The following is a 17,406-nucleotide window of genomic DNA, read 5'->3' on the forward strand; positions in this document are numbered from 1 at the left end:
TTTCCCCCCCAGAAGTTCGATTAGGAAGAAAGCAGATTTTTAGGGGTTGAATTGCTAATTCAGGGTTGCCTTCAGCCTTTAGGGTATCTGTGTCAAGATACCCAGTTTGGAAGATGGACCAGGAGTTGGATGTTCTAACATTTGGGAGCTTTCTCAGACAGGATGCCTTTGCTCTCTAATTTCTTTTCTATTTTAAAAATGTTTTCAGTGTCTGCTTTCAGACCTCTCTACTTTTTCTCTTCTGCTTCCTTTGGTTTCAAATCACAGAAGACCTATCTCTTTGTGCTCCCAGCTTGTTGTCTTGGTTACAGACTTCTTCGGCCTGCCTTTCTTTGAGGGGAATATACTGCTTAAAGGTTTTTAAAAACAGTGATGGAGGTCTCTTTCTCTAAGGATGCTGGGGTATTGAGTAGTGGGTAGAACAGTGACTTGCAGACATGACTGTACACTGAAATCACTTGGGGCTCTTTAAAATACTGATGCCCAGGCCTGACCATTGGAGTAAACATCTTGAGGAGTGGTCCCAGGAGTTGGTATTTTTAGAAAATAAACTTCCCAGGGGTTTCTAATGTGCATTCAGGATTTGGAACCACTGAATTTCACACCAAAGCCAAACAGCTGCGTTTTGGGCTGTTTGAGACAGGTGAGGGAAATATGATCAAGTTTTCTGTACCTTAGTTTTCCCTGCCTAGAAGATGGAACCAAGAACACTTGAGGAGTGAAAGAAGCCACTGTGGACCCCCCTACTCCCATCACTGTTCTTACAAAAGAGAGGCACCTTCCCTTCAAAAATGAATATCCAGTTACCCAGCTGGCTTGGCATCTGGACAATAACAGTGGCTTGAGGCAGTCTCGGGGATTAAAATTAATCTCTCCAGTTGTTTGAAGAAGGGTTATCTGTGTGGAGGAACAGCAGTTTCACTTTTCCCAGTAGGGTTTGGACAGAGCTTCCCAGGTTTTCAACTTCCAGCCTACTCCCTTTTCATGCCCCAGGTGGTTAGCAGAGTTGGGCACTATATTTTTATTTTTTGTGAAATTGCCTTTTTGTAGTATTTTTCTAACATAAAAGCAACACATGCTCATCAACCAAACCTGAAACGTTACAGGAATATAACACATCGCTAATAAAAGTCCCCTAGGAGTCAGTCTCCCAGAGATCTCCACTTGTAAGCATGTTTTTCTTTCAGATTTTTATCTCTCCATATGCTAAACATTTTACATTTTTATTCTAAAAATGGGATCATCCAACAGTGTTTGTACTTTTTTTCTTTATATCTCAGCCATCTTCCTATGTTAGCACATATAGATCAGCCTCATTCTTAAGGACCCCTGATTCTTAGGTTTTTAGTCACACAAGGGCACAATTTCCTTCCCCGTCCCACAATATTTCACTTTTCTATGGAAAGCCTTGGATTTTGTGGGTTTGGGTTCAAATAGAGCAGATCCATTTTATCTGGTACATTTATGTTTGATTATTAAAAAATTCAAACAATTTAAAAGGAATATACTAGCATGTATGATTTCCTCTAACACCTGACCCCTAATCTACTAGTTCTCCCCCAAAACAAACCACTATGACCAGTTTCTTGGAAATCTATTTTTTTTTTTTTAAATCTTGGAAATTTTGAGAGGTACTCTATGCATAAATAAGGCTTAAATATTTTATGAAGTGTTGATTAGGTAACCAAGTCTCTCCATATCTAGAGAGACATCTATTTGTTTCATTTATTTGTTCAGCAGGTATCTGATGAGCACCTTGTATGTTGCAGGCACTTTGTTAAGTTCCGGATCTGTAATGAGGACCAGCACACAGCCCCTGCCCTCCAGGAGCTTGCTTCTGGTCAGTGGGGAAGATTGACATTTAACAAAACCCAGCTACATATAAATGAGAAATAGTGATGAGTGTTGTGAAGGAAAAGAACAGAATTTCCATGCTTTATTCCCCAAATACTGATTGATAGATTTCCCTTCCCCAATGTTTTAATACAGAAGTGTGGATGGGAGATTGGCAGCAAAGACAACCCCCAACCCTTACTCTTACCAGCAGTTTTCACCTTTTTTTCCCACCAGAATTTTCATCTGAAAATGGCCTGCTGAGAGGTAGGGTGATTCACCAGTCATCTTTATCACTGGTTGACAGGGTGATGTACTCCAGGTTAGAGGACCTTTGTGAGCCAGACTGGGAGCCTCTTGCAGACAGGAACTAGGTACTGCATCTTTTTGTGTGTCTAGAACCCCGGGAAACACAAACTGATGCAGGCACCGGGCAGTCGGTGCTTTTATTACATTCTCATTTTATACCTGAACGACACTGCAGGTGGTAGGTATTCTTATTGCAATTTTAAAAGAGAAGAGAACTGAGGCTTAAAAGCTCCCTTTAAAAATACTCTATCCCACCACATCCCCCAAAAAGCACCAGCTTTGACCATAGTCATATAGCTCATCAGTGGCAGAGCTCTGCAAACATTAGCTGGCCCATGTGGCTGTGACCCTGACACACTTGGTCCGCTTCCTGCAGGGAACCAGATACCATCCATCCCTCCCACAGGTTGGCCTACTCTCTGTTACTTCAGAGTTTTCTTGAAGAGTTTCAAGGCAACCAGGTCTTCCTCTTCTAAACGTTTGTCTGGGATTGAGGTCAAGGCAGCAGTGTGATCCTCTCTTAAGTGGGTCAGAAGAGGACTCCCCTGGCTTTCTGAAAGGCCAAGCTCCTGGCACCTTCTTCCCTTCTCTTCCAGCTTGTATCCTGGGTAGGGCTGGGCTCTGGCCAGGGAGTGGAAGCACACTTGCACACGTGTCCTGGGGAACTTTGACGCATCTGACACTGTATTAGGTACTATGGGGGGTGGGGGGCAGAGGAGACTCTACAAAAGACAAATTATCTTAGGGTGGAGACAAAAGGTAGTGTTACTACAAATATGACCTTTGGAATTGGTTCTGAGATCAAGGCCTGTCTCTTTTACTGATTAGTTGTGTGACCTTAGGCAGGTTACTTCAAGTTTCTGTAGTTCAGTTTCCTCGTATGTAAATGGGGGGAATAATATCACTTAGCTAATAGGATTGCTATGAGAAATACATGAAATGGTATGTGTAAGATGCTGACTGTAGTACTGCGCACGTAGTAAGCACTCAGTAAAGAATAGTTGCTGCCATTATTATTGTTATTATTAACAATAGCATGAGGCTAATCACATGGTGAGTGTATAATACCAATGAGTTCCAATGAAGTTCAGGAAAGGAATGATCAGTTTGGGTGGGTTATCTACGAAATCTCTAGGAGAGGTGGAAGAAGTGGAAAGAAATGTGCCAGGTAGAGCAAATATGAAAGAGTAGGCTGAACTGAACTGGAGTAGGGACAAAAAGAAGACATGGACCAATGGCTGGCATGCTTCTACCACCAGCTTAGCTGTCATCACAACCATCATCTTCAGCCTTTTGTGGCTCCATTTTGGAGAGTCCTGCCCTACTGTTTGTCTTGATCTCAGAACCTATTCCAAAGGTCATATTTGTAGCAGTTTAGAGGTGGTGGGGAGAGGGGGACGAGTTGGCTGGCTGTTGTGGTTGAGCTTGAGGGTGTCTGTGCCTTGGTGGAATTGACATGGGTCCTAACTCTGTGACTTGGTTTGTGGGTTCAAAGCCTGATTTTTATCAGCTTATGCAGGGTCGTTGGTTTCTAAGGGACTGAGTCACACTCCCCAACCTTATAAAAGATGTTGCTAAGCCACAAGGCTGATGAATGGATCGATGGTGAGAGAGACCTTTATAGAGATGAAAACACATGTGTGAACCCTTTTTGATATCAAGGTTTCTGAAGCCAAATTAAACAGGATTTATTTGACAACCTAAAATCAGAACCTAATGAAGTTGAAAGGTGTTGTGACAAGACCAGGTAGGCTTTGATAGGCCATAGAGAACTGTCCCTTTTCGCTTCTCCATCACACCTTTGTAGTGTGATCAGAATGCGTGTCCTTTTCTCTCTCCACTGCTGGACACATATCAGTAACAATTTTTCTACTGGATGTTCCTGTTTTCTAATTGCACGCAAACACTATTTGTGTGCTATTACCATGTTTTTCTCTTGCGTTTCTTTTACATTTTCTTGATAAGATTTGGGAATTATATACTCCTCAATAGCAGTATGGTTGTAGTGATTCTCTCACTGAATGCTTTGCCTTTGTTCCTAAATTCTAGGGGTGTTTCCAAGTGGGGCCGCCACGAATGGCTATGCACTGCACAACCCTAGGAGAGGGTGCCATTCACATAGACTATAATTGAATGGCGCCACTAGGGTTGTGCAGTGCACAACCTACACAACTGTACTCGGCGGCCCTGGTATAATGTAATGTCAATGCTTTCTTCATTAAGGGTAGGGTTTTGGAAGAAGTAGAGGGTAGCAGTTTGGAACCATTCTTAGGTACTTAGTAAGTGGGCTGAAGCAGTGCGCTGGAAAGGAAAGGAAGGAAGAAGTACATTTGTGGCTTTGGGACGATTATCCTCTGGCAGTGGTAGCCATTGTATGGGAAAACTGCTGACTTTCACTCTTTCAGTAAATAATTTTTTGAGAGCCTATTATGTGAAGGTCGAAGAACAGGGAAGGGCTTGCGTAGCAGGGGGCATTTGAATGGGGCCTTGTGAGAGAAGCAGGATATGAGCATCTGAATAGGAGACAGGGGGAGAGAATTCAAGGGGGGAAGGAACAGTGGGAGGAAGGACAAAAATGGGAAAGTGCAAGGGGTATATGGGTAATGGTGAATAATTTACCTTGGTTGGATAGAAAGGCACGTGTAAGGGAGTAGTGAGCAATGCTGCTGGGGGTAAGATGGTGATGGAGGAGGGGAGGGGCTTGAATGTCAAATTAGAGAGTTCGGACTTTATTCAATGAGCAGTAAGGAGCTATAGAATGTGTGTGTGTGTTTTTTTTCTTAAACAGCTTTATTTGAGATGTAATTCATATACTGTACAGTTCACTCATTTAAGTATACAATGGAATGGTTTTAGTATACAAACAGTCCCCAACTTAACGATGGTTCGACTTAGGATTTTTTGACTTTATGATGGGTTTATCTGGACATAACCCCATTGTAAGTCAGGGAACATCTGTATTCATGTATATGTACAGCCATTAGCACAGTCAACTTTAGAACATTTTCATCACCCCCAGAAGAAACTCCATACCATTTAGCTGTCACCCCCCCATCCACTCTTCCCTTCCCCCCCAGCCCTAAGTAATGGCTTATCTACTTTTGGTCTCTATAGATTTGCCTATTCTAGACATTTCATATACATGGAATCATTATATGTGGTCTTTTTTGACTGGCTTCTGTCACTTAGTATGATGTTTTTAAGGTTCATTATGTTGTGTATATATATCAGTACTTTACGTTTTTTGTGGCCAAATAATAAATATTCCATTGTCTGGATGTAGCGCATTTTGTGCATTCATTCATCTGTTGATGAGATTTGTGTTGTTTCCATCTTTTGGCCATTATAAATGATGCTGCTATGAACATTTGTGTAAAAGTTTTTGGCTGGGCATAGATTTTCATTTCTCTTGGGTATTGGAGTGGAATTGCTGGGTCATATGGTTACTCTACATTAAAACTCTCAAGGAATTGCCAGACTGTTTTCCAAAGTGGTGGCACCATTTCATATCCCCACCAGCAGTTTCTCCACATCCTCATGAACACTCATGATTGTCTTCTTTATTTTAGCCATGCTGTTGGATGTAAAGTGTTATCTCATTGTGGATTTGATTTGCATTTTCCTAATGACTAACGATGGTGAACATCTTTTCACGTGCAGAGTGGCCCCATTTGTATGTTTTCTTTGGAGGAATGTCCAGATCCTCAGCCCACTTTTTAATTGGGTTATTTATCTTTTTGTTGTTGAGTTTTAAGAGCTATTTATGTATTCTGGATACTAGGCTCTTATCAGATATATGATTTGCAGGTTTTTTCTCCATTCTTTGAGTTGTCTTTTCACTTTCTTAGTAGTGTCCTTTGAAGCACAAAATATTTTAATTTTGGTGAAGTCCAATGTATCGTTTTTTTTTCTTTTATTGCTCATGCTTTTGATATCATGTCTTAGAATCCGTTGCCAAATCCTAGGTTATGAAATTTTTCTATATGTTTTCTTTTACAAATTTTATAGTTTTTGGTCTCACATTTAGGTTTTTGTTGATTTTGACTGAGGTTTTTTTTATATGGGCTGTGAGGTAATGGTCCAATTTCGTTCTTTCACACATGGATAACCAGTTGTCCCAGTATCATTTGTTGAAGAGACTGTTCTTTCCACCATTGAATGGTCTTGGTACCCTTGTTGAAAATCAGTTGTAAAGGTTTACTTCTGGATTCTCAGTTTTATTCCATTGGTCTCTATGTCCATCCTTATTCTAGTGCCACACTGTCTTTATTACTGTCGTTTTGTGGTAAGTCTTGAAATCAGGCTACTTGTTCTTCTTCTCAAGATTGTTTTGACTGTTTGGAATCCCTTGCATTTCCATATGAGTTTTAGAATCAGCTTGTCAGGTTTTACAAAGAAGTCAGCTGGGATTCTGATGAGTGTTGCAATGATCTGTCATCTGAAATTTTTAAGGAGTGTAACATGATCAGAATGCTATTTTAAGAGTAAGAACCCAACAATGCTGTATGAATTAGAGTGAAGATGGAGAGACATTGGAGACCTGGAGATCAGATAGGAAACTGCTGTGGTAGTTTAAGAACATGATAGGTACCGAACTAGGAAATGATAGAGAGGATGGATTTCAGATTTGTTGAAAAGGTTGAAGTGACAAGATGACAGGACTTAGGGACTGACTACATCTGGGGACTGAAAAAGAGCACGAGGACATCAAAGATACTCTGAGATTTGAAGATAAGCTAATTGATTAAATTACAGTACCTTTTTTTTTGATTTTGTATTTTGAAATGATTTTCAACTTACAGAAGAGTTGCAAACATATTACAGAGAATTCTTGTATACCCTTCACACAGCTTCCCCTTATGTTAACATCTTACATAACTATGATAAAATTATTGAAACTGAGAAATTAGCATTTGTACAATGCTATATGCTTAAATATAGACTTTATTTGGATTTCACCAGTTTTTCCATATATGTCTTTTTTCTGTTACAGGATCTAATCCAGGATCTCTAATTGCATTTAGTTGTCATGTCTCCTTAGTCTCCTCCAGTCTATGGTAGTTCTTTAGTCTTTGTCTTTCACGACCTTAACAATTTTGAAGATTAGTGATCAGTTACTAATCAGTTACTTCTTTAGAATGTCCCTCATTTGGTCTCATGTGATGTTTTTCATGATTCAATTGAGATTGTGCGATTTGGGCTAGAGTACCACAGAAGTAATATTGTGCACATTTTGGTGTATCAAATCGGGGTACATGATGATATATCTTATTACTGGTGATGTTAACCTTGATCACTTGGGTAAGGTGATGTCTGCCAGGTTTCTCTACTGTAAAATTACTGCTTTCCATTTCTAATTAATATGCATCTTGTATGCAAAAATGACAATACTTTCATTACTACTCACAGCATCTATTAGTGGCTCTTGCCTGCAACAGTTATTGCTGCAGTGTTTGCCTAACGGTGATTTTGTTTCCCTTACTTCTTCTACCTTTCTCAGTTGGGATTCTACTATGTGTAAGAGCGGCCCTTTCTCTTCCATTTTTTGAGGAGTAGTAAAGAGGGAAGAAGTTAGGGAAAGAAGATGATAAGTTCAGATTTAGGCGTGTTAGATCTGAGATACCTGTGTGACATGTCCAGAAATCATCTGGTACCTGCATAGAAACAGCATTCAAGGCTATGATACTGGAGGTAAACACTATTATTCGTTTCATTTTAGAAATATAGAAACTGAGGTTCAGGGTGAAAACCTGAGGCATAGTGGGAGATAAAACTGACAAGACATCTGGGAGCCACATTGTTGAGGGCTTTGATTACCTTGCAAAGGACTTTGGACTTTGTTTAAAGGGCCATTGGAAAATAGAGTGGTGGTGTCTGGTGTTACTGGAAATGACTTTGTAGAAGAACTAGAACTTGCCATGGACCTGGATGGAAACTGTGGTGAGAGAAGAGAAAGGGCATCCAATAAGGATGATAGTAACAATAGCTCATACTTAATTTATTCCTTACAGTGTGTCAGGCACTGAACAAGTGCTTCAAGTGTTCGAGCCTTACATCTACCCTATAAGATAGTACTATTGTAATCCCTTTGGATAGATGAGGAAACCGAGCCTAAGGGGTTAAGTATTCTCTCACTGTGGGCAGCTAGACAAGGGAAGCTGAGTAATATCGGAATTTTATTATGCAAGCATGGAATTAGAGCAAGTGACATTAGATGAATTGAAAGCTTAATATAAGTTGTTGCTGGTGTAGCTCACAGTAGGGATGGATTTTCTATTGAAATCGGAATAATTATAGCTACTATGTATTGAATGCTAGCCATGTGCCAGGCATTGTGCCAAATGCTTTGCTTGTTTTATCCCATTTGATCCTCTCCAAAACCTCATAAGACATAGCTACTATTTTTATCCCTCTTTTACAGATGAAAATTCCTCCCATCTCTTGCACAAGGCCACACACAGTGCTGGTAAGTGGCAGTGCCAGCATGTGGATCCAAGTCTGTCTTGACTCTAAATCTTGTACTCTTAACCACTTGGCAATGCCACCTGTCCTGCTTCCACCTTCTTAATAGGGATGCATTTGCCAATGGGACCAGAAAACTTGATATTCGTGAGCTTGGGTATGGACGCTACCAAATCCGTCTGTGCAACTCTCCTTATTCTGTTCCTCAGTGGTCGGCCAACCACATTCTGTCTTTAAGTATAATTCAAGCAGGTTACAATCTGGTCTTTCAAGTCTGGGATTTTAAATCTTAACTGTTAGTATGCACTCTTACTTCTCTTTTATCTAATTTTTTGAGGGAAGCTTTGTAAGCTTCTTATACTGACAAAAATGGTAAACTCTCAGAAAGAGGTAAACCGAAGTAATGGGATGATCAGGGATGGGCATTTAACCGTGCAGTGTAGGGAAGGTTTCCTGGAAAAAATGATGCTTAGTTTTGTATTTCAAGGGTAAAGAAGAGTTAGTCACAAGAGGAAAGGTGGGAAGGCCATTCTGGAAGTGTGAATAAGATTAGCAGCAGCACAATTTCTTGATGTTGGAGTTTAAATTTTTTTAAAAAATTATGAAAATATTAGGAAAACAGTAGGTGACTCTTATAATCCCAGGGTTGTAAAAGGTTTTCAAAGCATGATATCAAAGACAGAAGCCATAAAGGAAACGACAATATATCTGATTACATAAAGATGAAAAAGCTTCCATACATCAAAAACTATCATAAGCAGAGCTGCGACAATGACAACCTGGTAAAAATACTTACAATATATGTCAAACAGTCTGTATTAAATTCGTTAATATATAAATAGCTCTTTACAAAGTCAATAAAAAAGAACACAGCAGCTGAAAAATAGGCATAGTGCACAGATGGTCACATCCCAAAAGAAGAAATATGACTGGACAATAAACCTGTTAGAAAATAGTTTAATGTTTCTGGTAATCTGAGACATGCAAATCAAAATGATAAATTGTGTGTGTGTGTGGAGGGAGGGGTGGCCTTTTAAACAAATGGTAATTACCAAATGATAATGATCTGTTAGCCAGGTTGCAGAGGAAAACATATTCGCAAGTTGCTGGAGGGAGTATCAATTCAAGTAACTTTTCTGGAGGGCAATTAAGCATTATGAATCAAAAGCCTTAGGGGCCGGCCCGGTGGCGCACTCGGTAGAGTGCGGTGCTTGGGAGCGCAATCCCGCCGAGGGTTTGGATCCCATATAGAGACCGGTCCGCTCACTGGTTGAGCGCGGTGCGGGCGCGACACCGAGGGTTGCGATCCTGGTACTGGTTGCGATCCCGGTACCGGTCACGAAAAAAGACAAAAAGGAAAAAAAAAAAGCCTTAAAATGGATATTTCCTTTAAAGATCTAGAAAGTCTCCTACAAATGTGGACTAAGGAAATAGTAAAGGAACTGAAAATTTAGATATAACTTATAAGTGCAGCAGGATACTGGTTGAGTAAATTGTTATATATTCATATAATTGAGTAAGTTGAAGCTATTAGAAAATGAGGCTGTAGACACTTGATTGCCGGGAAGTACCTTCAGGATCCAGTTTGGCTGCCATGCAGGAGAGAGAGGAGGGGTCCAGAGCAAAGAGGACCTTGTCTGCCATGCTAAGGAACTTGAGCTTTTTCTCTAGGTACTGGCAAGCCATGGAAGGATTTGAAATGGCAGATCAGACCGGGATTTTACATAGATCCCTCTTGTAGCAGTGTGCCTGGAGGCTGGAGACCAGTGAAGAGATTGTTGCAGTGGTCCACAGAGATGATGAAGGCCTGAGGGTACAAGCTTCAGTGCATAGAGCCCTAGGATAGATTTTGGTCAGCCCAGGGAATTAATCTTCCCTGTGGTGGGTAATGGTCAGAAGCACTTGTCCTCAGGAATCCCCAGGTAGCCACTTGTCATTATAGGAGTTGGAGCCAGGAGAACTGGGGGGGAGGGCTGGGCCTGGGGAGATTGGTGCTAGAACGCACACCACTCTCCTGTACTTTTCTCCCTCTCCGTTGCCCTTGCATTTAGTTTGCCCATGCCCTTCACTGCTTAACCTGGCTTGTCCCTCATTTAGGATAGTCTGTGGTGACTGACCCCCTTTCCCAATTACATTTCTCCTAGTACTAACATTTCCTCCTGTGAACAAAAGCTATGTTCTTTAGGCGCTATGAAAACAGAGGTTTGTTGACTCATGTTGGTGTGGAACAGAAGTGGATGGGAAGCTGAACAGTGGTGGCAGTGAACTTGGGGCCGATATGACTGTGGGGACAGGAATAGGAAGCAGGACAAAGATGGCTGAGAGGTTGGATAGGGAGGTGAGAACCTGGCACCAGAACGATTCAGAGGTGGAAGATGAACTGTGAAAGCAGCTGGTGCCTAGGTTGTGTGCTGGGGAAGGAGCAGAGTTTACAGGTTTCTGGGCAGGAGAACCTTGGAGTAGTACAGAAGTCTTCCCTGAGGATGCTAAGAGAGTGTGGTTTTGAATGAAACTTGTGGATTTTTCTGGAAAAAAACAGCCCCCAAAGGCCTCAGTCTTGTAAGGATTCAAGCATTACAAGCGCCCACCAGACTTGGGGATGAATGAGCTAAAATGAGCCTGTCTTTGGGGAATGCCAGACGCTGAACCTCATCTGTGTAGATGTGATTTGCTGCCCTGTTGGGCTTGTGTTTTCAGATGTCTCACATTGTAGAGAGTAGATCTTAGGAGCCGTCTGGTGGCACAGGTGTGGGGCCATTGGGGTGACTCCCTGTGTGTCCTGTGGTCAAGGGGCGGGGCTGGAAGCCCCATGAGGCCCAGGCTGTGTCAGGTGTGGGGCGGAAAGTGCATTGACCTGAGAGTCAGGAGACCTGGGTTATCATCAGATCGGCTTTCCCTCAGTTTCTTCATCTGTGGCAGGGCGTTTCATAACAGGGCTTGCCTACCTCCTGGGCCATGGGAATGTAGAGTGCTCTGGAGCTCCCTGCTCATGCGTGTTACTTCAGGTGCCCAGCCGAGCAGATTTCAGCATGGATGCCAAGTGCCACACCTAAGCTGGGATATGCTCAGATGCATTCTCATCTTCCTACATTCCTTGTTTGCACTTCCAAGTGTCCTCTCTTCCCACTCTATTTGTAGCCGAAGGGATAGTTTTGCTTTCTGTCTGCTAGTCTAAAACACATGCTACCAAAATTTGGGGGCAGTTGGAAGCCAACTGAGGAAGAAAGCAGGGACATTCCTGAAAGCTGGGGGCCTTTGGGCCTCTGAATTTAAATGTTATTTTCATGTGGCTCTGTTGGCTAATGGTGATTATGGATGTGACTCCAGCATGACAGAGCAGAGAGGTTCAATATCATAAATCTTTGAAGTTGCTAAAGGAGGCCATGAGTTTACTGGAAATGGAATATGATGAATTTGGGGTCCTTTTTTATATCTGCTGATTTGATGCTTACATGTGTCTTGAAAAAGATTCCCTCTATCCTGGAGATGGGAATAGACAGACAAGATGTGAAAGGCCAAAGTGCTGATTAGAATGACTTGGCCACATGAATGTGACTGTTGGAAAACTCATTTAGATCAAGATTAGATCTAGCTGCCTCAAAAGAAGTTAGATCCATGACTGATGGAGGATAATATGACAAGCAACTGGGTTGGGACTAGAGGCTTGCTCCCTTTAGTAGTTTCCTGGGCTTCTGGCATAGGGAAGTCATGGATCAGAACCAGCCAGTTGGAGTTATAAGGGAAATCTGCCCCCAAGAATCTGCTCAGCCCCTTCTGGCTGTGGGCATAGAAAAGTAAGTTAACTGTGGGGCCCAGTGTAGCATTTTTACTTCTCTGTTTAGCATGTTGCAAGTGTGTTGGGTATTCCAGAAGCTCAGGTTGGTATGACCATGGTGACTCCAGAAGTATTGAGGACCTTTCCAAGGTGGTTGGGGCCCCTGAGTCCTGTCTGTATACTGTAGCTTCTGAGCGTAGCCTTTGCTGAGCCTGCTGCTGGGTAACTATGTACAGCCTCCAACTTGGTCCCTTACCTAAGGTGAGTAACTTTACTGCTGGGTCAGGGGTGAAGAATAAATACCAGCTTTGTTTCTTTCTTTCTTTGACTGCTCCTGAGGGGTGGGGTGGGCAGTGGGGATAAGTTAATGTTTGGACAATTGAAATTCCAAGTCTACAATCCTTATCCAAAACCAGTAGGGTCAGATGTATTTCAGAAATCAAAACTTTTTTTTGATTCTAGAATGGCAATACAGTTCATGTAGAATATTTTATATACACTCCCAAAGGGGTTTGGGGCAGCACCCCACAATCAAATACATCATTATTTTTATGGAAAATGTATGAATATTTACTGTAAGTGGAATAAATAAAGTGTGTAAATAGCTTCACCTCAGTTCAAGTCATGTTTTTCTAGCACATTAGCTCAGAAAAAACAAACTTTCAGTTTTTAGAGCTTTTTTGATTTGGGGATTTCCAGTAAAGGATTGTGGACCTGTAATTATCGTTGGTTTTGCACTTTTAATCAAATTGATCCACAGGGAAAAAGGCACATTCTCGATGGATATTTCCTTAGAGGGGTTCTTTGATGAGGTATCGTGCAGGTGATGGACTTCTGGCCATGTTCTTTTTAAGACCTTTTCTCTTCTCCATTCTTTTTTCTCTTCCTCTTGAGATTGACTTTTTTTTTTCTTTGCGGCTGGCTGGTATGGGGATCCAAACCCGTGACCTTGGTGTTACAAGGCTGTGCTCTAACCAACTGAGCTAATGGGTCAGCCCTTCTTTTTCTTCCTCTTGGCAGGGATTCCAGCAGGTGTCTTTCCTGATAATGATTTTCCTACCCTTTTCTTCTCAATGTGGACTTTGAGAGAAGTGAAGTATCAAATGCTAAAGACATGCGTGTGACAAAGACAACAAGTCCATAATGCGGTAGTTTTTATTAAATAAGAACTCTCAATAAGATAGGGACACATGTCACTGATTTATAAACCGCAACATTAAGTCACCATAGGTAAAGAAACTGTTCAAACATGAGTTTCACGCTTTTGTCAGTCCCTAGGTCTGCTAAATGTCTTTGACCCCTCTAATAGTTCAGTTGAAAGTCAAACATTTAGCATATCGGGCTACCAGAAGTGTTTGAATCTCCTGGGACATTTGATAAACATGGGGATTCCTAGGGTCCCTGACTTGAGGAATCAGAATTCTTAATGGGGGAACCCAGGAATTTGCATGTTTAACAAGTCCACAGGGGATTTCTTTTTTTTTTTTTTTTGTCCCTTTTGGCTTTGAGAACCACTGCACGGGTGAGGATCAAACTGTCACAGCTGCAGGTTTTCCAAGGCCGTATCCTAGGTCTAGGTCACACCAAGTAGCAGGGAACTGATTTGGCTCTTAGAAGGACAAGGTTCTTTTTGTTTGGTTTGACATGGGAGGAAAATAAGAGTACGATCACATAGGCATGCTTAGAAACAAAGGAATCAAATCAAAGGGAGGTTTGAAGCCTGGGGTGGCAGTTCAGTGGGGTTGCCATATAAAATACAAGGTGCCTAGTTAAATTTGAATTCCAGATAACCAATGAATAATGTTTAAGTATGAGTATGTTCCATGCAGTATTTAAAACATACTTATACTAAAACATTATTGGTTGTTCATCTGGAATTCAAATTTAACTAGGCATCTTGTCTTATTTGCTAAAGGTGGCAACTCTGAGTATTGATAAACCCACCTTACCCCATGGAAGGCAAACCAGGTGGTATGTGTGCGTGTTCAGAATCTATTTTTACCTGCCCTGGGTTAAAGTCTTCTAAGACTGACTCCCTCTGTCATATTGCAGTCAAAACTTTGAAAAATTGAGTCTTGTCATTCTCTTTTTCTTTTTCTTTCTCTTTCTCTTTCTCTCCTTCTCTCTGTTCTCTCTCTCTCTCTCTCCCCCCTCCCTCCCTCCCCCTTTCCTCCTCTCCCCCTCTGCCCCCACTTTTAGGGATGAAGTCTCTGTTGTAAGAACTGCTATGATAACTAACATCCTATGAAACCCCAAAGAATTATGAAGAGCCAGCAATCTGCCTTTCTGACCTCTCCCCCTCTCCCCCCCTCCCCTTTCTCTCATACACACACATGCACACATGTGCAAACATAAATGTAGTTTGGAAAACCACCTGCTTGCCTTTTTAATTTTTATATTACATTTTTGTGTTAGAGTTTTGGTTATTTTGTTGTTACTGTTCTTATTAAAGTAGCATTGTCTGACTGTGTCCAACATTTCTCTTGCTAAGCATGCTTAATTCTTCTTCAATTGCAGATCTTTCTCTTGGCCTGCCCTCCATGTCCAGGAGCTGTCGTCGTCTTCAAGTAAGAGAAAATTGTGTTTTGCTTTGTTACCATTGCTATTCAGATTATTTTTTGTCTGTTTGATAACAAAGGATGATGAGCACATTGCTATGAACACCTTGGGCTTGTATGCTTGGTCTCTGGGTTTCTCCAAAGGACAAAAGTCTGAGGGTCCACTGAAACAGGGGCATGTTGTGTGTGAAGATGAGGCTTTCATCAAGCCTGGATGAATCCTTTTTAGCAAATACTTATAGTGGTGGTTGTATGGGCAAGGCGTGCTCCCTTGGAAAGTTGATGTCCTCCGAAAGTTTCTGTTGAAAGCACACTGGGGCCAGACAGCATCCTTCCTCCAAAAAATCTTTGCATTGTGATCCTGCTGCTCCACGGAGGATATGGTTCTTCACATTGTAGGGCATCGTTCTCCTGTATTTATGAGTTTTTCCCTTAAAGTGCAAATTAAAGTGAGGAGAGAAAAATAGCACCTTATTACAAGTCCTGACTTTCTTAAAAATAGCAAGCATCAAATCAATTAAAGTATATTGCGGGCCAATGGTGTATCTCTGAAGGCAAGTTTACTTAAATGAAGTTATCAAGAATCCATGAGTTGTGGCCATCTCACTTATCAAACCTTTTATTAGAGTTGCTAATAAGAAGCTAAATCGACTGAATTAATTTCTTCTCTTTCCCCCTTCCCCAGCCCCCATTTTGGAGGTCTTCCTGAGCCAGAGGGAGAGAATAGGAAGCAAAGAGCCTAGCAGCTCCTTGGATAATTGAGAGTGGTGTAAATGGCTTTCTGATTTACTTAAGTCATTGAAGTGTTAGGTAGGGGGAAAAAGACCCAATTTGCTGCTTCAAATACCTCCTTGAAATAGCTATTTAGTCTTTTGCCTTAGGTGAGTAACTTTTTCCTGGGCAAGGGGTAATGGATCCTGATTTCATGTATTTTTCACTTGGACAGCTCCTGAGGGAAACGGGTCTTTAACCCTGTTTCCCTCTCTTGATTTTCCAAAATGAGCTCAATTATTCAGTGTAATTTTAAAAAAAAATAACATTTCTTGGTTTTATTTCATTGTTATGAAAGTAACACTTCTCATTGTAGAAAATACAGAGACACATAAAGAAAAAAATAAACATCACCCCTAATCCTACCACCAAGAGATAATTTTATTTGTTGCCTTTCTTTTTTTTTAGTTTAGGAGACATCATATTGTATATTGAGGTGTTTACTGTAGAGTATCTTTTCTAAATTTAATTTTTATACTTTTATATGCATGTATAAATACATAAATATGATTGCTGGATTTATTTTTTTTATACTGGTTCTTTTTTTTGTTTGGCTCCTAGCTCTACCTTTCTGCACTATCCCCGCACATCAGCAAATCAGTATGCATCCTGCCATATTTTTCTCCACGTGCCTAGGTTGTCTCTCTCTCTCTGTCTCTGTGTCTCTGTCTCATGTGTGTGCATGCACAGGTTTTGGAATGTTTTCTTGTTGTTAATTGTTTGTTCTACAAAAACAGAATCTTATATATGCTTTAATACATCTATCGAAGTCTATTGTTACAACTCTTATCCTTATACCAGGCTGCAAAATATTTCATGGATGCACAACATTTGGTTAGCCATTCCCCCATTAAGAAACACTTACTTTCTTTCCAGATTTATGCAACTATACCCAGTGCTGAAATAAACATTGTGTTTATGCCCCTATATACTGTTACTTTCAATTTATATACATAGATAGATGTAGAAAGATACAAATGAATGCTTATATATAAATATATATGTATGTTAACAGATGTTGCCATATTGATTTACAAAAACAGCCTATTACACTTCACTTTTTGCTTTTGTATGCAATATATGTGTCTATTCATTTCTTCATATCACTACTAGCAATAGGTGAAATGTTTCTTTTATAATTTTGACAACCTGATGAACGTAGTTCCTGGTTACTAGTGAATTTCAGTATTATATATATTTTTTGTCCAATTAAATTTGTTTTTCTTTGACTTGCGTATTCGTATCATCTGCCCATTTTCCTATGGTTGCATATATTTTTCTTAAGCTGTAAGAGCTCTTTGTATATTTTAGATATTAGTTGTTTGTTTATCATCATAGTTACAGATATCATGCCCAAATCTATATGTATTGACTTTGCTGATGGTATTTATTTCCATATAATTTTTTACATTTTTTCATATTCAAGTATAACTCTTTTTTCATATAACTTCTGGCTTTTCAGTCTTGGTTAAGATTGTTTTCTTAAAAATGGATAACTATTGTACTACAATAATATATTAAACAATCCCTACTTTTTTTTTTTTCCTTTTTTTTGTCTTTTTTCGTGTCCGGCAATGGATCGCAGCCCTCAGTGTCGCGCCTGTACCGGACCGGGACCGGCAATGGGATCGCAACCCTCGGTGTTGCTCCCACACCTCGCTCAGCCAGTGAGCGGGAACCGGTCTGTATGTGGGATCC

The 17,406-nt window shown here is 40.8% G+C and overlaps 1 protein-coding gene across 1 annotated transcript in view; it reads left to right on the forward strand.

Annotated features, from left to right (window-relative positions):
- The window catches only part of LOC103585650 (transmembrane protein 164), a gene marked incomplete at its 3' end in the record, with an annotated part of 76,328 nt that overhangs the window by 40,800 nt on the left and 18,122 nt on the right, over positions 1 to 17,406 (forward strand). The window contains exon 2 of the mRNA XM_008566669.1: positions 14,897 to 14,946. Within this exon, the coding sequence (XP_008564891.1) occupies positions 14,897 to 14,946 (50 nt within the window). The remainder of the gene's footprint in view (positions 1 to 14,896; positions 14,947 to 17,406) is intronic.

Source organism: Galeopterus variegatus, unplaced genomic scaffold (genome assembly GCF_000696425.1).
Source record: "Galeopterus variegatus unplaced genomic scaffold, G_variegatus-3.0.2 Scaffold260, whole genome shotgun sequence".
Classification (NCBI taxonomy): Eukaryota; Metazoa; Chordata; class Mammalia; order Dermoptera; family Cynocephalidae; genus Galeopterus; species Galeopterus variegatus.